Source organism: Microcebus murinus, chromosome X (genome assembly GCF_040939455.1).
Source record: "Microcebus murinus isolate Inina chromosome X, M.murinus_Inina_mat1.0, whole genome shotgun sequence".
Classification (NCBI taxonomy): Eukaryota; Metazoa; Chordata; class Mammalia; order Primates; family Cheirogaleidae; genus Microcebus; species Microcebus murinus.
In genome coordinates this window covers 122,303,428-122,325,461 of record NC_134136.1, presented here as the reverse complement: position 1 = coordinate 122,325,461, position 22,034 = coordinate 122,303,428, and the positions used below count along the sequence as shown (strand labels likewise).

The 22,034-nt window shown below is 47.3% G+C and overlaps 1 protein-coding gene and 1 pseudogene across 1 annotated transcript; both read right to left on the bottom strand.

Annotated features, from left to right (window-relative positions):
* Positions 1–6,287: 6,287 nt before the first annotated feature.
* On the bottom strand, positions 6,288–13,780 carry GATA1 (GATA binding protein 1). Its single transcript, XM_012738079.3, has 6 exons — positions 13,689–13,780; positions 9,559–9,797; positions 8,664–9,041; positions 8,417–8,562; positions 7,405–7,530; positions 6,288–6,811 (listed from the first exon to the last, which is right to left on the bottom strand). Exons 2-6 carry the CDS (start codon positions 9,776–9,778, stop codon positions 6,440–6,442), a joined length of 1,242 nt encoding a protein of 413 aa, XP_012593533.2. The 5' UTR covers positions 9,779–9,797; positions 13,689–13,780; the 3' UTR covers positions 6,288–6,439.
* Positions 13,781–19,520: 5,740 nt separating this feature from the next.
* Positions 19,521–21,313, bottom strand: LOC109730272 (large ribosomal subunit protein eL22 pseudogene; annotated as a pseudogene).
* Between the last annotated feature and the right edge of the window lie 721 nt (positions 21,314–22,034).

Below are 22,034 nucleotides of genomic sequence, written 5' to 3'. Positions count from 1 at the left end.
GCAAGAAGGTAACAGACCCAAGACCTTTAAACCTTTACACACACCAAAGAAAATACAATGATACACACTGAAGAACATTCTGGGGTTGTGATACCTGCAAAGTAATAGAGTAGGGAGTCTTATAAAAGGTCAAGGGCCATTTTTCTGTACAGTCAGAAGAGAGGTTCCTGTAGAGCAAGGGGCAGCAAACTTTATAAAGGGACAGATAGTAAATATTTTAGGCTTTGCAGGCCACATATGGTCTCTGTGACATATTCTTTTTCTTTATTTTCTTTCTTTCTTTCTTTTTTTTTTTGAGACAGAGTCTCACTTTGTTGCCCAGGCTAGAGTGTGTGCCGTGGCATCAGCCTAGCTCACAGCAACCTCAGACTCCTGGGCTCAAGAGATCCTACTGCCTCAGCCTCTTGAGTAGCTGGGACTACAGGCATGCGCCACCATGCCCGGCTAATTTTTTTCTATATATGTTAGTTGGCCAATTAATTTCTTTGTATTTATAGTAGAGACAGGGTCTCGCTCTTACTCAGGCTGGTTTCGAACTCCTGACATTGAGCAATCTGGCCACCTCGGCCTCCCAGAGTGCTAGGATTACCGGCATGAGCCTTCACGCCTGGCCTTCTTTAGTTTTTTAAACAGCCCTTTAAAAATGTAAAAATGGCTCACAGTCTGTCTTGGGCCTGAAGGCCATAGTTTGCCAATCCCTGCTGTTGAGTGTCAGTCTTTGGTTTCCTTTATCTGACTGGGATTCTTTTACAGGATGAAGGCAAGAGTTCTATTTTTCCTGAGGAGAGGTATTCCTTTTTTTTTTTTTTGAAACAGAGTCTCACTCTGTTGCCCTGGCTAGAGTTCCGTGGCATCAGCCTGGTTCACAGCAACCTCAAACTCCTGGGCTCAAGCAATCCTTCTGCCTCAGCCTCCCGAGTAGCTGGGACTCCAGGCATGCACCACCATGCCTGGATAATTTTTACTAGTTTTGGTAGACAGGATCTTGCTCTTGCTCAGTCTGGTCTTGAACTCCTGAGCTCAAACGATCCGCCCACCTGGGTATTACAGGCAGGAGCCACTCCAGTGGCCATGAGGTATTCCTTTTGTGTGAGGTGTGAGGACAGGGATTCATGAAAAAAGTCAGGTCACTTCTGGTATTCCTCTAGTGGGCCAAGCAGATGTTCCTGGACAGAACAAATTCAGGGATTCCTATAGTTTCCACACTGTTGTTCCTTTACTGAATCAAGCAGGAGTTTCTATTACAAGAGAAGACAGTAGTTTCTAGAGAGCTCCAGACTGTGGGTTCCTGTACAAGCTTAGGATAGGGCTTCTTAGACTACATTATAACAAGTTCCTACAAATCGATCAGGGATCCAGTGCTGGATCAGCACAGGTGTTTCTGTATAGGTTCAGAGCTTATGTTCATATAGACAGTAAGATCAGGTGTTCATGCCCAGATTCAGGTCAAGAGATTATTATTGATTGGGCTAAATTATGCTAGCTGCTGTAACAAACCCAGAATCTCAAGGGCTTAATAAATAAATATTTATTTCTTTCTCATACAAAATCTAATCTGAATATTTACTACTGGTCATCCGTGGACCCAGGCAACTTCCATTCTGTGACTCTGCCCTCCTCTAGGTCCTTGGAATTGTCACTCTTCAGTTGGTAGATGGGGAAAGAGAGAGAATGGAGACTTTCATGAGAGATTTTTGTGGGCCAGGCCTAGAAGTGGTGTCCATCACTTCTGCCCACACTCTATTGGTCAAAACTCGGTCACATGTCTATATCTAACTACAAGGAAGATTGGAAAAGATAGAGTGAACTCAGGAAGCAAGGGAAAAGGTTTCAATGAGCCTATAGCACTGTCTGGTACAGGATTCAGTCGACTCCAAAAAGCTATGCTGTCCAATATGGTAGCCACTAGCCACATGTGGCTACTGTCTTTGAAATGTGGCTAGTCCAATTTGAGATGTGCAATAAATATAAAATACACACCAGATCTCAAAAACTTAGTATAAAAAGTTTAAAATATCTCAGTTATTCTTATATTGATTACATGTTGGTAATATTTAGATATATTAGGTAAAATAATATATTTTTTGAGCCAGAGTCTCACTCTGTTGCCCCAAGTAGAGTACCATGGCATCAGCCTAGCTCACAGCAATCTCAAACTCCTGGGCTCAAGCAATCCTCCTGCCTCAGCCTCCCCAGTAGTTGGGACTGTAGGTGTAAATCACCACTCCTGGATAATTTTTATATTTTTAGTAGAGATGAGGTTTTAATCTTGCTCTGGCTAGTCTCTCAAATACCTGAACTCAAGCGATCTTCCTGCCTTGGCCTCCCAGAGTGCTAGGATTACAGGTGTGAGCCACCGCGCCCAGCCAGTAAAGTATATCAATATGTATTAAAATTAATTTCATCAGTTTCTTTTTTCACTCTTTAATGTGACTACATAAAAGTTTAAAATTATACATGTGAGTCACGTTATATTTATATTGGGCAGCACTGCTATAGAGAATTTTCTTTAAAGCATTGGGACGGGTTCTTTCCCTGTGTAGGGGTAGGGATTTCTCTATAGGGTCAAGTTAGTGTTTTCTGTCTGCAGTCAGGATAATGATTATATTACCTGGTAAAGCAGGTTTGTAGGAAAATATGCGGGTTGGAGACATTGTAAAGTTAGAGGAAAAGGTCTGAAGGCATTTTTTTCCCTGTCTAGATTAAGGTTAGGTGTTCCTTTCGAGGCCAAGAGAGTGGTTTTCTGTAGACAGTCAGGCCAGAGGATCACAACATACTCAGGACAAGCACTTCTGTGTAGGATGAGAGCTAGATTCCTGGAGACAGATCAGGTGATCCAGTTGGGGCTTAGGCCAGGGGGTCCTTGTACAGGTTCCAGACAGGTGTTCATGGTAATTCAGATTATGGGTTGGTTAACAAGTTCAGAACAGAGGTTCCTCTGTGGTGTAGGTGTTTTTATAATGGTTCATTCCTTGGATCTCCCTAAAGAGGCAAATCAGATGTTCCTGTGTAAGGGCAGGGTTTTCTGTACCAGCTCAGGGCACAGGTTCCTGCTGGGAGTCACAAAGGGTAATCCTGTGCAGGATCAGGACAAAGATCCTGTGCAGAGTTAGGACACTGATTCCTTCAGAGATTCAGGTTAGTGTTTTTCTGTTGCATTAGGACAATGGTTCCTATACAGGTGGGTCTTCTGGAAAAAGGCCAGGCAAAGGCTGTTACAGAGAATCATATCAGGCTTACTGTTCAGAGTCAGGAGAGTATTTCCAGAGGGTAAGGTAAGGAGTTTCTGTAAAGGATTAGATCAGTGATTCCTGTGAATGAATAAAGTAAAGGAATTCTCTTGAGTTTCAGGAAAAAGATTTTCTGCAGAGAGTCTAATCAGAGAGGTTCTGGTATAGTTATAAGGGCCAAGCTTCCTGTAGAGGGTCAGGGCAGTGGAGCTAGTGCAGGGTGAGGACAAGGGAGACTTGTGCAGCAAGTGGCAAATGGCACTCATACAGTAGAGTTGGGTCCTGTACCAGGTGATTCCATGGGGGCCTATAGAAGATGAGGTCAGTGTTTAAAGTAGATGGTCAGGGCCAGGCGCGGTGGCTCACGCCTGTAATCCTAGCACTCTGGGAGGCCGAGGTGGGCAGATTGCTTGAGGTCAGGAGTTCAAAACCAGCCTGAACAAGAGCGAGACCCCATCTCTACTATAAAAGAAATAAATTAATTGGCCAACTAACATATATAGAAATAATCAGCCGGGCATGGTGGCGCATGCCTGTAGTCCCAGCTACTCGGGAGCCTGAGGCAGAAGGATTGCTTGAACCCAGGAGTTTGAGGTTGCTGTGAGCTAGGCTGATGCCACAGCACTCAATCTAGCCTGGGCAATGAAGCAAGACTCTGTCTCAAAAAAAAAAAAAAAAAAGTAGATGGTCAGGACAGGTGTCCCTGCCACCAGGTCTGGGAAAGGTTTTCTATACAAGTTCAAGAATGAGGTTCATGTTGAGAGTTAGATCATGGGTTCTTGTGGACTCTACAGGATAGAGTGTGAGATCAGGGATTATTGTACAGGGCTATGTCAGGGGTCATTGTCAACAATGAAGGTGAGGGCTTCTATACACAGTGAGGGTTCTTAAAGAGGTTGAGGAAGGGATTTCTGTAGAGGGAGAGAGTTGGGTCCTGGTTCAAAATTTGGTTTATTGTGAGTAAGGTGTTTCTGAAATGCTCTCTGGAGGACAGGGCTGCAGCGCAGTGTGAGGTATTCTTGTTTGAAGTCAAGGCAGGATTCCAAGGGGGAGATTGGTATTTGTGCAGAGGGCCAGGACAGGCATTCCTGTCAGGTGCTGCAGGGGCTTTCTTATGGTGTGAGCTCAGAGATTCCTAAGTGGGGTAAGGTAGAGGTTCCTGTGCTAGGGGAGCACAGGGGTGCCTCCTATCCAAGGTGAGGGCTGTAGTTCCTGTCCAGGATCAGGATGGGTTTCCTGTGGATAATTAGGTAAAAGGTTCCCTTAGAGTTCCAGAGCAAGCCTCCTGAACCAGGCCAGGAGAGCTGTTCTTATAGGGGGTGAGGCTCTGGGCTCCTGAACAAGGTAGAGCCAGGCACATGTCCAGCACAGGTTCTGAAGGACAGGGGCTCCCAGAGGGCTGGGCTTCTGTGGGGAGCCTCGCAGGTGGCTTTTGCAAGGTCAGGGCTGTTCTGAACAATCTGTGCAACAAGTGTAGACTACTGTGATTCTGAAATGGGCTACTCAGTGACGAGGTGACTAACTGGTGGAGAGTTGTTCTGTGGAGGACAGCTGCTTACTCATAATATGTTCAGGATCTATGGGCCCCTGCAATCCCCATCTCTGGGGCTCTAGGGGAGAAGCCATAAGAGAAGCAGCTCTGTTAAGTGTGAGCAATACTCATTTGCTGGGGGCTTGGGTTACCCCATCTAAAATCTGTTCCTTAAACTTGGTGTGGTCATGGGGAGTTCCTCATCAATACTGAGCCTCACTTTTTCGTTAGTAAAATGAGTGTGAGTGAGTATACTTTCCTCAGAGTATTTTTTTTCAGGTGTTAGTGAACTAAAGCCACTGGACCCTCCCAGCCCATCACCCCACTGTTGCTGTGGGGAGCAGCTGGGTAGTACAGAGGCTGAGCACATACTCTGCAGTCCTGCATTCCAGGGGCCAGGCACGGCCCCTTGCCACCAGCTGTGTGGCCTCCAGAGAGCAACTTAACCAGTCTGTCTTAGGATGTCACCTGACTCAGAGTATACTCCTATGTAAGTGTTTGTTAAATTGATGAACAGATTTGGCTTGGGGGAGGGGAGCAGCTCACCCAGGTGAGTAGGAGTGTTGGGGAGGGAGTTGGCACTATGGAGCTCCCCACCTTCTGGGGTCTAAATGTCACCTCCAGAGACTATTTTGTCTTCCTAATCTGCTCTCATCCTACTATTTCCCATAGGGCTGCCGGCCAAGCTGCAGGCCATGGGGCTGCAGGCCAAGAGATAAGAGATGACTGACAGGAAGACCCATGGACGACCCCACACCCTAGAGCTGGCCTGTGACCTTGCCAGCTATCCTTCTAGCCCCACCCTTCCTCTTTCCTGAATGTGTCTTTTGTCCCTTGGAAGAGGGTCCCAAACTTACACCATCTGAAATTCTGCATGTGAGACAAACAAATGTACACAGAGCTGCTCACATTGTCAGCCACTCAGAGATGCTGTGACATGGCACATGCCACATGCTGTGCATACACATGCACACCCACACACATGCACAGAGACTTGCATGGAAATATTACTATTACCAGAGTCACAAAGACATTGGGACACACACACTGTCACAGTCACACTGTTAACGCCTCCACATACCATCATACACAGTTCTTATTTAACATTTCAAAAATATTTATTGGTCAGATCCTGTGCCCAGTGCATATAGCTGTCACACTTTCTCAGAGATCTCCCAGAGTTGTGCCCAGTAGTACGACCACAACCCCACATGCTTCCCTATCACCTGCTCTGGCACATGTACTTCCAGGGTTTTCATACGTCCACCCAGCATCACCCACAGTCAGCAGGCCTCATGCTGTCTCTTACCATGATATATGGAATCACCCAGATGCTGTCACAAGAAATTTCGATATATTGTTGCAATTGCACATCATAACTCTCAATCATGAAGTATCATACGTGCCATCTCACCAGCCTCTCATGGTCATACATTTCAGCCATACTCTGTCATCAAAGAACCACAAACACTGCTACACACCCCACCAAACGCTGCCATTCAATCAATCACACACAGACTCATACCTTCAGTTTCAGGGCTTTGGTGGTTTTATTTTACAAAAGCTTTGAAGGTCCAGGCCAGTGGGTGTCTGGAGCCCAGAGGGTTGAGTTGTCCAGACTGCTGGCTACAAGAGGAGGGGTACACCAGCCCTACCCCTGAGGCTGTACTCTGTGCCCTCATGAGCTGAGTGGAGCCACCACAGTGGTACTGGTGGTGGGAGGCACAGAGCCTGTGGGGAAGGAGCCTGTGGGTGAGCCCAGAAGGGGTCCAGGGAAAGGCATGAGGTGGCTGACAGGCCCTGACAGCACCATGGGGCCTAGGCCTTGGTAGAGATGGGCAGTACCTGGGGGGCCCAGTGCCAAGCCTGAGGCCACCTCCCCACAATTCCCACTACCGCTGCCCCCAGCCACCACCATGAAGCCACTAGCTGGTCCTTCAGCTGTTCCTGTACCTCCCAGACCTGACCCCCTTTTCTTTTTTCCTTTTCCAGATGCTTTGCGATTTCGAGTCTGAATACCATCCTTCCGCATGGTCAGCGGTCGGTTCACCTGCCAAAAGGGATGCAATGGGTGTTTCCCAATTCCAAACCTTGACCTCTCTGTGTCTTGACCAGGGATACCCTTTCCACCACACTTCTTTAAGAACATGGAATTGGTTCAAGGACTATGGGAATGTGCCATGGTGCAGTGTGGCACAGATGTCCCAAGGAACCCTGAGGCTGTGAGTCCCTGAGCTTGGGAAAGCCTCCAAGACTGATGGGAGCTGCCCAAGCCTTAGGTCAGGGGAATGGGAGTTAGCTGGTGACTGGAGGCGGGGAGGAAGGGAGGAAGAAAAAGATAGGGGATAGGAGGAGGGAGAAGGGAGTAGGGGGAGGGATAAGAGGAGGGGATGGAAGGGAAAGAGGAGGGGAGGAGAATGTGGAAGGAATGGAACAGTGAGGAGGGAGGAGAATAACGGGATAAGAGAGAAAGTAGAGGAAGGAAGACAAAGAGCCAGGAAGGAAGAGAGGGAGTGGGGAGGAAGAAGGAAGAAAAGGAAGGGGAAAGGGGGAAGCTCAGGGTGGAACAGGAACAGAGTGAGGAGGGAGCACAGTGTTAGGACAGGGAAGGCAGAGGGGTGGCTCTGAGAGGCAGGGTGTCACCTGGTGTAGCTTGTAGTAGAGGCCGCAGGCATTGCACACAGGGTCGCCACTGGCATTTCTCCGCCACAGTGTCGTGGTGGTTGTCTGGCAGTTGGTGCACTGAGTACCTGCCCGTTTGCTGACAATCTGTGGGGTGAGAGGATGTGAGATTAACACTCTGAGGGGTAGAAGTGGGGATTAGGGGCTCACAGGACCTGCCAGGAGGACCCAAGAGGTGAGGTTCAGGTTGAAGGTAGGGGTTTCTATACAGGGCTAGGACAGGGGCACTTACATGGTAATGCTGGGGATAGTTTTTTGTTTGATTGTCCTTTTTGTTTTTCTTTAGAGACGAGAGGTCTTTCTCTGTCACCCAGGCTGGAGTGCATTGGTGCAGCGGTGTGATCATAACTCACTGCAGCCTCAAATCCCTGGGCTCAAGTGATCCTCCCCACCCCTAAACTTCTGAGTGGCTGGGACTACAGACATGAACTACCCCATCCGTGATAGGGTTTTTGTTTTGTATTCTACAGGGGACTACATCAGTGGTTCTCAACTGTGGCCACATATCAGAATCATTGGCAGCGTGGCAGTCCAATTAAGTTAGCACATCTGGGGGAAGGGACCCAGGATGATTCCAATGTGAAACCAAGGATGAAACACTGCTGTGGAGGGTAAGGACAAAGGTCAGTATGGTTTGAGGACAAAGGTTCCTGTTTGAAGCCTATAAGGCCCTGTATAGGACAGGGGCAGAAGTTCCTATAGGCGGAAAGGGTGGGAGTTCCAGCAGTGTCAGGCAGGGGTTCCTATGCAGGGTGAGGGTAGGGATGTCTATACAGGATGAGAAGAATTTCCTGTATAGGATGAAGGCAAGGGTTTCCATAAGGTGTGAGGACAGGGGCTCCTATACAGGGAGGCAGGCAGTAGTTTCCTGTAAGTATGAGGACAAGGGTTCTGTGTGATGTGAGGGTAGGCATTCCTGTACAGGGTGAGAATAGTAGTTCCTGGATAAGGTGAGGCAGGCCCATGGTCTTACCAGGCGCTTCTTGGGCCGGATGAGGGGCCTGTTCTGCCCATTCATCTTGTGGTAGAGGCCACAGGCATTGCACAGGTAGTGGCCTGTCCTGTCCCTCCGCCACAGTGGAGTGGCTGTTGCTCCACAGTTCACACACTCCCTGGCCTCTGGTGGGGTGAACAGAGGGGAAGAGAGGGCCAGGCTAAGTTAAACTTTGCCTTGGGTTGCCCCCAACCTCAACCTCCCTGTCCCTTTTTGAGACTCTCACCACAGGGAGGCAGGGGCAGGGTTCCACGAAGCTTGGGAGAAGAATAGTCTGCTGAAATCAGGGGGCTCCCAGTGGAAGAAAAGAAGGTACTGGAAAAGTCAGGGCCCCCATAAGCACTGCTGGGGATAGGGAGTGATGGAGGCAGTGCAGGCCCCAAGGTCAAGAGGTCTGGACTCAGCCGCTCTGTCTTCAAGGTCTCCAGGAAGTTGGTGCTGCCTTTCCCATTGAGATCTTCTGGGGCCTGGGGAGGGGAGTCCTCACGGGTGGGGCACACAGTTGAGGTAGGGTAGAGCCCTGTCTTGCCGTAGGCCCAGCCAGCATATGGTGAGCCCCCTGGGATCCCCTCCATACAGTTGAGCAATGGGTATACCTGAAAGACTGTTAGGGGGCAGGTAGGAGAAGGAGGAGGAGAGAAGAGAGATCAGTCTAGGGTCATCCTGCTTTCAGGGTGCAGTGGTGCCCAACGGCCCCAACATGGTGGCCAAGTTTCTAACTTTTCCACAGGTTATCATGACAGCTACTGGCCACTTGGTGACTCCTGGATCCTGAGCCCCCACTGACCATTATGGCATCTGCAATAACTTCCAGCCATTTCTAAGTGGGCTTTGAGGATGACTGTTGGGATTTGGAGCCCCATGGGTCACTTGACAACTAGGGCAACCACCACATACTTCCAATGTTGCTTCTCAATATGGCTACTTGAATATGGCAGGTTGAGGAGCAAGGGAATTCCCAGGTCTGCACTTAACTAGGGAAAGTGGTCAGCACATCCATATGAAAAGCTTCTGGCCATTTCCAAGAGGACCTCCTAGTGGGATTCTGACCTACCTAAGGATCTCCATGGCAGCCCCAACAGCATCCAGCCAGCGCCAAGACAGCCACCCAATGGAGTTACCTGGGGAGTGTCTGTAGGCCTCAGCGTCCCTGTAGTAGGCCAATGCAGCAGCTGTAGCAGTGGCTGTGCCCGGAGTGGTGGAAGAGGATGCTGCATCCAAGCCCTCTGACCCAGAGGGGAAGAAGCCCCCTGACTCTGGTGTCAAGGACACCAGAGCAGGATCCACAAACTGGGACAGGGGCTCTGAGGTCCCCAGGGCCCCCAGGCCAGGGAACTCCATGGGGCCTCTGGGGTTTAGCCTGTGAGGACAGGAGGGGTCCTCAGATACAGAGGCCCTCCTCCCCCCACCTCTTTCCACCTGCCCCTCTTCCTTCCTTCCCTTCCCTCCCCCTGCATCCCCCTAGTCTCCAGATTCCTCCTTCCCACCTCCCTATCCTTCCTCTTCACCTTCTTACCTCCTCCTTTTCCTCCCTTTCCTCCCTTCCCTTTCCTGCATCTCCTCGTCTTCCACTCCATTCTCTCACTTTCCATCCTCCCGTCCTTTCATGTCTTCCCCATTCTCCTCCTCTTGCCCCGATTGTCTTTCCTTCCCTCTCTCTCCTCCCTCTTCATCTACTCTCTACTGCTCCCCTCTATTCTTCCTCCTCTTCCCCTTTTTCTCCCATCTCTTCTGTCCACTCCTTCTCTCACTCAACTCCTTTCTTCCGCCTCCTTGTCCCCTTCTTCCTTCTCTTTCCTCCTGCCTTATTCTCGTCTCGCTCCTCCTTTTTCTCCTCCTCTTTCTCCTTGTTCTCTTCCTCCTCCTCCTTCTCCTCTCCCTTTCCCCCCTCTTCTGTGTCCCCCTCTTCTTTCCCTCCTTCTCTTCATCTTCCTCCTCCCCCTGCTCTTTTATTCACCTTATCTCTGCCTTCCCCTTTCTGCGTCTACTCCTGCACTCCCCTCTTCTCCTCATTCTCTCCTCCCCTCGTGTCCCTTCCCTTCTCTTTCCTCTCCTCCTCTCCTTTTTCTTTGTCATCCTCCTATACCTCCTCCTCCTCCAACCTCCTCCTCTCCATCTTTTGCAGCCCCTCCTGTGTTTCCTCCCTTTCTGCTCATCCTTTTCTCCCTTCCTTCATCTCCTTATTCTCTCCCTGCCCCCATCCTCCCACCTCCCTCCTAGAAGAGTCTAGGTGGGATCAGGATGGGCTGCAGAACCAGAGTCCCTTGAACCCCTTGGTGCCTTCCACCAGGACCTTGGGGTTTACCCTTCTGTGCTCCCCAACTTCATCCCTATCAGTTGTATCTTGCCCTCTGACTTTCTCAGAAACCCCATGGTTTCCGGCTTGACTCCCTCCTCCCCCACCTCCGTTAGGTCTGCAGGCAGAGGGCCCTCTCAGTTCCTCCCTGCTCCATGGGGGGGGGTCACTGCCCACTACTGCTTATCTCTGGCATCCCCGCCCAACTTTTGAAATCACCCCAAGGCCACGGGCTTCCTCTGAGGAGGGTGACAGGTGGGAAGTGTTCCCTCTACCCATACTCTGCCCTGGGGAGGCCTGCCATAGTTCTGCTTTCAGACCCCTTCAATTCCACCCATTCCCAGGCCTCAGTTTCCCCATCTGCTATATTGGAGGTAGTGATATGGGGGGCTGACCTAAGAGCTGGGAGATAGCCCTTTGCTTCTGTCTTGCCTTGTGTGTGTGTCTGTCTCTCTACCACTCTGTCTTCCTAGATCTCTTTCCCCTGATTCTATATCTCTCCCCTATCTTTCTGTGTGTCTTTGATATGTCTTGCCCTCTCTCTCTGTGCTTTTGTGAATGTCTCATGTTTTTCCCCTCTTTTTCTGTTTTTCTATCTTTATTTCTCTGTCTCTTTATCTCTGTTTTGCTCTTTCTTAGCTTTCTCTGTATCTTTCTGTTACTCTTGCTTTCCCAGTGGAGACTCATGTCTTTCTGAACATCTTTGCATGTCTCTCTTTCTGCTTGTCTCTTCCCTCTATTCCCCTCTCTTCGGGCCCATCTGACCTTATTTCCATGCCCCTCCTACTAGTCCCATGTCCTGGCCATACTCCACTGCACACAGCCCAGGACAAGTAGTCAGCTGCCCTGCCCCGGCCCTGACTGCCCAGCGTCCCTGTCTGGAGAGTGCAGTGATGGAGTTGGAGTAGAAGGCCACCTTCAAACTGCCCCTCACCCCTGCCTACATGACCCATTGTGTAGACAGGCTGAGGGGTAGGCCTAGGCTCAGGGTTGTGCTCGGAGAGAGGCGGACGTGTATGCCCACCACCACCACCTTCTAAGCCCCAGGTTCCTGCTGTCTCTGCTTGGACAGAATACAGAATGTCTTGCTTCCGCATCATGGCCTCCATCTCATCCTCCATCTCTTTCCTTTCTGTCTCTAATTCTTTGTTAGTCTCTGTCTCTCCACATGTCTATCTGTGGGTCTTTCTCCTCCCACACCCCACCTGCCCTTTCTGTCTTAACCTTTTCTGCTCCTGGGCCTTCCTCTTGCTCTCCCTCTCCTGCTCTTTCTGTCTCTTACTCTTTTGAGTCTCTGTTTCTCTCTCTTCATGTCTCATTTGTCTCTTGCTCTTTTTCTCCATCTCTTTTTCTCCCCAGCTCTCTGTTTCTCCCTCCCATCTCTGTCTCACTGTGTGTCTCTTGCTCTCTTTCTATCACCACTATTCCCTCATCCTCACCTTAACCCCCATAATCTCCCTCCAGCCCCACTGCCCTCCACACCTGCACCTTACATCTTGGCGGATCCAGGGCTGCCCACCCCTCCTGTGGCAGGGGCCAACCCCCCCACCCCCAGTTATCACTCTCTGGACAGAGATAAAGTTTATCTCAAGGCTGGGGGATATGAAAGCTCCTTATCAGCTGCCCCACAAGAGTAAGTACTGCTCCAACGGCAGTGGCAGGCCGCAGGCCGGCACCCTCCACTCTCCCTTGGCCCCAGCCCCTCACCCCAGGTAATGTCCTTATCCCAACCCTCAAGGGAGGGTCTCACGGGGGGGGTATAAGGGGCAGATATGGGGCTTGGGGACATAGAGGTGGAGTTTGAGGGTCAGTTACGGGTTGAGGAGTCAGAGGTTTGGGGTGTAGCTGTGGAGTTTGGGGGGAAGCAGATACGGGGTTTGAGAAGCAGAGACAAGCTTGGAAGTTCAGAGACACATATTGGGCTTAGGAGTACGTTAGGGAAAAGAGACAAGGTTGGGCAGTCAGAAGTGAAGTTTGAGAGTTGGAGATCAAGTTGAAAAGTTAGAGATGTAGTTTGGGAGCCAGAGATGGATTCTGAGGGTCACAGAAAAGTTTAGGTAATCCAAGGGTTTTGCTGGAGCAGACATAGAGTTTAGGAGTCAAAGATAGGTTTGGGTGGGCAGAAACATGGCTGAGGATTAGAGATGGGTTGTGGGAGCACAGGAGGAGTTTGTGAAGCCAAGATAGAATTGCATTAGAGAAAGGTTTGGGGCTAGAGGGACTTGGGGAGACAGAGACATGTTTTAGGGCTGGGGTAGGGTTTAGGGAAGGCAGACATGAGGGTTCCTACTGTAGAACAGATTTGGGGGAGTAGACTTGGTGTTTGGAGTGACAAAGACATTTTGGTGAGCAGGCAGAGGGTTGGGAGAGAGAAATGGTTTTGGGAGGTCAGAGAAGTCACAGAGAACAAATACGGGGTTTGAGAGGCACGGATGGGGGGGTAACAGGATGGAGGTAGGGTTTGGTGGGTCAGAGAGTTTGGGACAGAGACGAGAGTGTTGTAGAGCCGATAAGGGGTTTGGGAGCACAAATAGCCTTGGGGAGCAAAAGTGAGGTTTTGGGGAGAATCAGGAAGACAGACAAGTTTGGCTGAATGGAAATCATATTTGGGGAAAAGAAAGGATTTGGGAGATGAAGGCATGTTTTGGAGCCAAAGTTAGTGTTTAGGGGAGACAGACCTGGGGACTATGGGGAGCGAAGTTAAGGGATTGGGAGACAGATATCTTGGAAGGAGTAGAGAGAGAGGTGGGTTTGGATGGTAGATTTGGGGTAGAGGTGGGGGTTGGAAAGGCAGAGGTTGGTCTGAGAAGCTGTGAAAGGGTTCAGGGGTGGCTGACACTTTGGGGACCAGCAGTAGGTTGGAGAGCCTAGAGCAGCCTGGGGGAGTAGCTATGAGGTAGAGGCAACAGGCTTGGGGTTCACCTTGCTGGGGGCTCTTTGGGTGCTGAGACTAACCTGGGCTGGTTGGTGCAGAGGGTTCAGCCGCCTTGGGGATGTGGTGAGCTCAATGTGATCCCAGGGGGTGTCCTGGCTGGCCTTGGCCTTTGAGGCTCTCTTCCTCCCTCCCTTGCTCCCTCCCCTCTCCCTCCACCCTCCTCCCCAGGGAGTGGCTGGTGCCCCGGTGGGTGGGGCGGTCCAGGGGAGGGGGTGGGCCCCTGATCATGGGGTACCTCTTGGGTACTGGGGGCCCTCCTCCACCCCACCTGCCTAGCCCATGGATTCTTGGACCCCGCTTGACTTGGGCTCCTGTGGACTTCAGTGTCCTGCCAAGTGAAATGGGCTGAAACCAAGATCAATGAAAATAGCAGATATGGTTTCATCACTCCACTGGGCTTTTCAGTGAGTGAAGCCCCTACTGTGTGCTGGACTAGGTGAGAATTGGGCCCTTATGTGGCAAGTTATCCTGGATGCAGGGAGAGGAGGGATGTGGCTGTACCCATTTCGTAGGTGAGAAGAATGATGAGGCTCAGAGAGGTTTGGTGGGATTTAAACCAGAGCCTGTGGGATACCTTGAGGATCCAAGCTCAGACTGGGGGCCAGGCCAGTGCTCGAGGCAGGGGCACACTTACTCAGCATCCCACTGGGGCTTACGCCAGCTCTGGCCTGCCTTGGGGCAGCAGATAAGTCTTATCAGATGGAGGCTACTGTGGTTGTTGGCGCTGCTGCAGTAACAGGCTGTCTTGGGCTGGGGAGGCAGGGGGCGGGGGTGCACCCAGGGACAGTGGCCTCAACTTCTTGTCTGCCATGCTGCCTTGGAGGTGGGAATCTGAGATGGGACCTGGGACTGGTTCCTTTGTGGGTCTTTGAGAAGTGGGAAGGGAAGGGAGAGAGGGGGAGAGACAGAGAGGCAGAGACAGAAAGATAGGCAGAGAGAGGTGGAAATAGGGAGACACAGAGTGACAGAGGTAAACAGAAAGCAGAGAGGAGGAAGGAGGCAGAGAGAGTGCAGAAATAAAGGAGAGAGGGTGAGACACCCAGAGAAAGCCAGTGACTGTAAAAGACAGTTACATAGAGCAGAAAGAATGAGAGACAGAGATGAACAGAATGTGACAGATAAAAACTGAAAGGGACAGAGCCAAGCACACAGGTGGAGAAACTGAGAATAGAGACAAAGACGATGCTGTAGAGAGGGTGCAGAGACAGAGTCTCAGAGGAAGTCCATGAGACCCCAGGTGGCAGACTGGAGTAAGCCCTGGGCAGGTGGTGCTGAGGCGTGTTTGACGGGGATGTGGATTGATGTAGCCTGTAGCTCTACCCTCAGCTCACTGAGGGGGACCCCCCCCAGGGGGTCGCTGGGCCTCTGCACTCCAGTCCCCAAACTCCTGAACTCTCCCCTCCCCCAAACATTAATGACAACAACCACATTGTCTCACACTGACAGACCTGTGCCTAGCCTGTTCTGAGCACTTTTTCTGCATGAAATCATCTGATACACACACACATAGTAGTTGTCCAACTTGGGTCCCCACAGGGCAGAGAGTAAGACTCCCCAGTCATCATGGCTCCGGAATTCCATGGGACAGGGAACTCTCTTGACTGCCCATTCTACAGATGGGGAGATTTGAGACAGAGAGAGGGCAAGGATGGAGCCCTGGTCAGTGAGGTCTGCTCACCCATGGGCCCACCCCAGAGGGAGTTTACCATTCTTTTCTTACCTCTCTGAGCCTCGGTGTCCTTATATGCAAAATGGGAGGTTTGGGGAGGAAAGAGAGCAAGCCCGTGACTTTCCATTTATTGGGCTCCTGTTGTGTGCCACACCTGTGCTGAGCCCTCAACAGTGAGAAGAACTACACAGATACCTCTGACTTAAATGACAGTAGTTTCAGGACATGGACCCTGGAGCCAGCCCACCCTCATTTACAGGCTTCCCTAACCACCAGCCAGTCAGGTTGGGGGACCTTGAGCGAGTTACTCTCCTCTCTGGACCTCAGCTCCTCCTCTGTAAAAATGGGGTAATAATAGTAAGTACTCCTTAAGGTGACTGGGGACACCAAAGAGTTTTAACGCATGTTAAGTGATTTTTAACTCACTTGAATCTGAAATGTCAAATGTTAAGTATCCTTATTTATTTATTGAGTACTTACTGTATACAAGGGATAGTACTCAGCCCTTTCTAGTGCTACTACTACTACTACTTCTAGTGCTAATGCTAATAATATGCTGATGCCAAGAGTAATACCAATAATAATACCATTAGAATTATTAATTCTAATTTTGATACTAACAATAATAACTTATTATATTTAAATTTATGATAAACACATACTAATGGTACATATTTATGGGGTACAACATGATATTTTGTTATATGTATACATTGTGTAATGATCAAGTCAGGGTAATTAGCATATCCATCACCTTAAACATTTATCATTGGTGAGAACATTCATAACCCTCTCTTCTAGCTATTTTGAAACACACAGTACATCAGTACATTTTTGTTAACTCTAGTTGTCGTACTTTGCAAGAGAACACCAGAACTTATTCTTCCTATTTAGCTATAGCTTTGACCAGTCTCTCCCCATGCTCCCATTCTCTGGTGACCACTCTTCCACTTTCTACTGCCATGAGAACATACTCATTTGAATAGTAATAGAACTGAAATGCTAATGATAATTCTAATCTAACACTAACACTATTATGACTAATAATTCTAAAACCATACTAATTCTAACAACTACAATAAAGATAATATTAATAACACTAATACTAATTCTGACACTAGTACTTTTACTAGCATTAATGTACTAATAATAACAGCAGCAGCATTATTTGTCAAATAATGCCAGAGGCTATGCTAAGTGCTCACCACGCATCATTTTATCTCATTCTCACGAGGTCATTGTGGCGTATGTGTGTATAATCGCCCCCATCTTCCAGACTGGGAGTAGGTGCAGAGAAATGAAGATGTTCATCTGAGGCCCTGGGTTCTTGACTCTACTCTGACACTGATTGGCTACATGATTCCTGAGCATGCCACCCTCTGAGCCTCAGTTTCTTCACCTGAAAATAGGTGTAATCATAGACCTCTCCCCACTCAGCACATGGCCTGCCCGGCACACCATAAATGGCATGCTCTACAATTGGTAACTCTCATCATCATTATTATTATTAGAAACAGCAGTTGCAATGTTGGGGGCGAGGTAGGGAAGGGCAGGCTGGAGGTATATCTAAGACAAGGGTTCGGCTGCTGAACTCACACCTCATTTCTTCATTCCTGAGGGGACAAAGGGCTCAGGAAGGGAAGTCAAGGGTGGGGAGTAGGGTGCCTCAGAGCCCTGCCTCCAAGAGCTAGAAACCCTGAGGCTGTGAGGCCAGGCCTCACCCCATTCCCTCCCCCATCCCTGTGGAGGGGACACAGGCCCAGAAGTTTGTGGTGACAGTTCAGCGAGCAGGGAGGCAGCTGGGAGTGGGCAGATAAGGGAATCACCAGGAGCCAGGCCAGGCTTTGGGGGAGACAAGGCTGGGGGTGGAGGTGGGGGTGGGGTGTCTAGGCTGTCGTGTCCTCTCTGTCAGGCCTCTATTTGAGACTCAGCTTCAATGTCTTCTCTTCCTAGAAGCCTTCCCTGATTGGCTTACTGCCTCCTGGCATCTCTGGGATTCTAGGGTCCCTGCTTGTTCCAACCCCATGACATTTGGATTGTTCGTGCCTCTTTTGGACTGTGGAGTCCACCAGGGTGGGGATGGAGCCTGACTCACTTCAGTGTCGATAGCACCAAAACATCAACCAAAGCCTGGCTAGAGAGTCAAATGTTTGCTCTCAGAACCAAACCGTTGGTTGTTTTTTTGTTTGTTTGTTGTTTTGTTTAGAGACAAGGTCTCTGCTGCCCAGCTAGGGTGCAGTGGCATCATCATAGCTCGCTACAGCCTCAAACTCCTGGCTCAAGTGATCCTCTTGCCTCAGCCTCCCAAGAAATAGCCAGAATCACAGCCACATGCCACTATGCCCAGCTAATTTAAAAAAATTTTTTTTTGTAGAGATGGGGCTTCACTTTGTTGCCCAGGCTGGGGTCAGGCAATCCTCCCGCCTCTGAGACACTGTGCTCAGCTGTTTTTTTTTTTTTTTTTTTTTTTAACAGAAAGTATAAAGGATGCTATAACAAGCATCTGCATTTGTCAAACATTAATATTTTGCCTTATTTACTTTAGATAATTTTTTAAAAGAAATATGATATTGCAGATGCAGCTGTAGTCCTTGCGCTGATTCCATTTCCCTTCCCTCATCTACTGCCTTAAGCTTCGTGTTTATCTTCCTCATGAGTAATTTCACTCCATCACTCCATATGTAGGTACCCATAAACACCATATGTTTCTGGGGTTTTGGGGCCTGTTTTTGCACTTCTCATAAGTGACATCACACAGTATGTGCTGCTTTTGCTCAGCACAATATCTGCAACATTGTTCCAGGTTGTTCTGTGTATCAAATGTTCATTCATTTTTTTTCTTTTTATTGAGATGTGATTCACATACCATAAAATTTACTCTTTTAAAATGTACAAAAAAGTACAATTGACTGGTTACTATATTAACAAGGTTGTACAACTATCCACTATCTACTTCCAGAATATTTTCATCACCCCCCCCCCAGAAGAAAGCCTAAACCCATTAACATTCACTCCCTATTCCATATCCTCCTCCCCCCAGGCACTGGCAACCACTAATCTACTCTGTTTCTATGGATTTGCCTGTTCTGAGCATTTCCTATATATGCAGTCATACAATATATGGTCTTTTGGAACTGCCTTCTTTCACTTAACAAAAAAAAATTTTTTTTTAAGACAGAGTCTCACTTTGTTGCCCAGGCTAGAGTGAGTGCCATGGCGTCAGCCTAGCTCACAGCAACCTCAAACTCCTAGGCTCAAGCAATCCTCCTGCCTCAGCCGCCCGAGTAGCTGGGACTACAGGCATGTGCCACCATGCCCGGCTAATTTTTTCTATATATATTAGTTGTCCAATTAATTTATTTCTATTTATAGTAGAGACGGGGTCTCACTCTTGCTCAGGCTGGGTTTGAACTCCTGACCTCAAGCAGTCCACTCACCTTGGCCTCTTAGAGTGCTAGGATTACAGGCGTGAGCCACCACGCCTGGCCCCAGCTAATTTTTTCTATATATTTTTAGCTGGCCAATTAATTTCTTTCTATTTTTTAGTAGAGATGGGGTCTCGCTCTTGCTCAGGCTGGTTTTGAACTCCTTACCTTGAGCGATCCTCCCGCCTCGGCCTCCCAGAGTGCTAGGATTACAGGAGTGAATCACTGTGCCCAACCTTCATTGTGGTTTTGATTTGCATTTCCCTATGACTACCACTGATGTTGGGCATCTTTTCATATTCTTTTTGGCCATTTATCTTCTTTGGAGAAATGTCTATTCAAATCATTTGCCTATTTTGAATTGGGTTATTTATCCTGTTGTTGTTAAGTAGTAAGAGTTCTTTATATATTCTAAATACTAGACCTTTTATAGATATGTGATTTGAAATATTTTATTCTATTCTGTAGGTTGTCTTTTCAGTTTCTTAAGAGTGTCCTGTGAAGCACAAAAGCTTAGTTTTGATGAAGTCCAATTTATGTATTTTTTCTTTAGCTGCTTATGCTTTAGATATGTCATTTATCTAAGAAACTGTTGCCTAATCCAAGGTCATGAAGATTTATACCTGTGTTTTCTTCTAATAGTTTTAAAGTTTTAGCTCTTACATTTAGGTCTTTGATTCATTTTGAATTAATTTTTTTTGTTGTTATTCCCATGTTTTATTTAAGAACTTATATAAAATATTCCAAATAAATGAATTTTAATCTTCATCGTCTTCCTCTTCTTCGTCCTGGTTAATTTGGAAGTAATGTAATTATGACTCTCTTTGCTGTTAGTAACTATATGCAACCAATCATGTAGATTGTTCTTCTTCAAATATTTTTTGATGACATATTTCAAATACCTTTTTAAAAAAAGTACCTCAGAAGTGACAGTGATCTTGCTCTTGCTTCTCTCGATGATCACAACCCCTCCCCCGAGATTTCCAGCTTTTCCATTCATTTTGATTCTCTCTTGCAAAAACTGCTCAAAATTAGCAGCATCCATGATTCTGTCTTCTACAGGGTGGGTGCAGTCAAGAGTGAACTTCAACACTTGCTTCATTTTTTTTGTCCCCCTTTGCCACAAGCATTTTCGAGGGTGCCATGTCGGCAGCAAAAGCAGAAAGGCAGTTAATTCTTGTATACAGTGTGAGATAGGAGTCTGACTTCATTCTTTTGCATGTGAATATCCAGCTGTCCCAGCACCATTTGTTGAAAAGACTATTCTTTCCCTATTGAATGGTCTTGGCATACTTGTTGAAAATCAATTGTCTATAATGTATGAGTTTATTTCTGGACTCTCAATTCTATTTCATTGATCCATATGTCTATTTTTATGCCAGTACCACACAGTCTTGATTACTGTAGCTATGTAGTAAGTTTTTAAATTATGAGATATGAGTCTTCCAACTCTTTTTATTTTTTAAGATTTTTGTAGCTGTTTTGGGTCCCTAGCACTTCCATGTGAATTTAGGATCAGCTTGTTAATTTCTTTAAAGAGGCAAGCTGGGATTCTGATAGGGACTGCATTAAATCTGTAAATCAATTTGGGGAATATTGTCATCTTAACACTACAATGTTAGATCTGGGCACAATGGCAGGCCTGTAATCCTAGCACCCTGGGAGGCCAAGGTGGGAGGATCACTTGAGCCCAGGAGTTTGAGGTTATAGTGAGCTATGATGATACCACTGCACTCTAGTGGGGTGACAGAGTGAGACTCTGTCTCAAAAGAAAAAAAAAAAAAACACTGTAAAGTCTTCCAATCTATGAACATAAGATGTATTTACATTTATTTAGGTCCTCTTTAAATTCTTTCAGTGACATTTTATAGTTTTCAGTGTATAATTCTTTCCCTTCCCTTCTTTTGTTCCTTTTATGGCTATGTATTGTATTCATTTTGATGCTGTAGTAAATGGAATAGTTTTCTTAATTTCATTTTTGGATTGTTAATTGCTAGTGTATATGATTAAGTTTAGTATGATCTTGTATCATATAAAATCTTGTATCCTGCAACCCTGTCTAGATATATGAGTGTATATATTATGGTGCTCTAATGGTTTTTCTGTGGATTCCTTAAGATTTTCTATGTGCAAGATCATGTCATCTGTAAACAGAGATAGTTTTACTTCTTTCTTTCCAATATAGATACCTTTTATTTCTTTTTCTTGCCTAATTGTCCTGGCTGGAACCTCCAGTACAATGTTGAATAGAATTAGTGAGAGGGGACATCTTTGTGTTGATCCTCTCAGACTTTGACCATTTAAGTATGATGTTAGCTGTGGGTTTTTCATAGATGCCCTTTATCAGGCTGAGGAAGTTCTCTTCTATTCCTAGTTTGTTGTGTGTTTTTATCATGAAGGAGTGTTTAGTTTTGTCAAACACTTTGGTCTGCATCTACTGAGAAGATCATGTAGTGTTTGTCCTTTATTCTATTAATATGATGTATCACATCAGTAGATTTTTGTGTATTGAATAAACCTTGCATTTCTAGGATAAATCCCACTTGGTCATGGTGTATAATCCTTTTCATATGTTGCTGGATTCTATTTACTTGTATTTTGTTGAGGATTTTTGCAACTATATTTATAAGGGATGTTGGTCTATAGTCTTCTTTTCTTGTGATGTCTTTGTCTAGTTTTGTTATCAGAATAATGATAGCTACATAAGTTCATTCCCTTTTATTGCTGAGTAATATTCCATGGATGGATATACCACATTTAGTTAACCATTCATCTGGTGATGGACATTTTGGTTGTTTCTAGTTTTTTTTCCCTATTACAGCAAATCTGTAATTTACAAACTCATATTCCTTTCTCTGTACACAGAGGGCAGGAGATATTAGTCCATCTACCCATTCATCCATCCATCCACCCATCCATCTACCCTCCCACTCACCAATTCATTCATTTACCCATCTGTTAGAACTCCCTCCCTCTGGCCTTCCCTTCCACCCTTCTTCCCTCTCTCCCTCCCTTCCTTCCATCCATAAATCATCTATCTCTATGCATATAATGTCTAGAGTTAATGCCTAGGGTCCACATCAAGCTGTCTTTTAAAATTAGGCAGAAAACCTGCTACAGCTTTTGGCAAAGCCTTTTATTTGCTGAAATCCACATCCTCACACTTCCTCTCTTCCCAGAATTTTTTTGGGGTTTGTTCACAGGGTCTGACTGACTCTTTAGAGACCAGAGTCCACAAGACTAGGGGCTCCTTTACTTCAAGAGACTCTCAT

Bases quoted from the DNA above. Each gene is read 5' to 3' on its own strand.
- GATA1 (XM_012738079.3), bottom strand. From the start codon at position 9,778: ATGGAGTTCCCTGGCCTGGGGGCCCTGGGGACCTCAGAGCCCCTGTCC. The intron at 9,042-9,558 runs GTAACTCCATTG...GCCCCCTAACAG, and splicing joins GGCCTACAGACACTCCCCAG to TCTTTCAGGTATACCCATTG. The intron at 7,531-8,416 runs GTAAGACCATGG...CTCACCCCACAG, and splicing joins TCCGGCCCAAGAAGCGCCTG to ATTGTCAGCAAACGGGCAGG.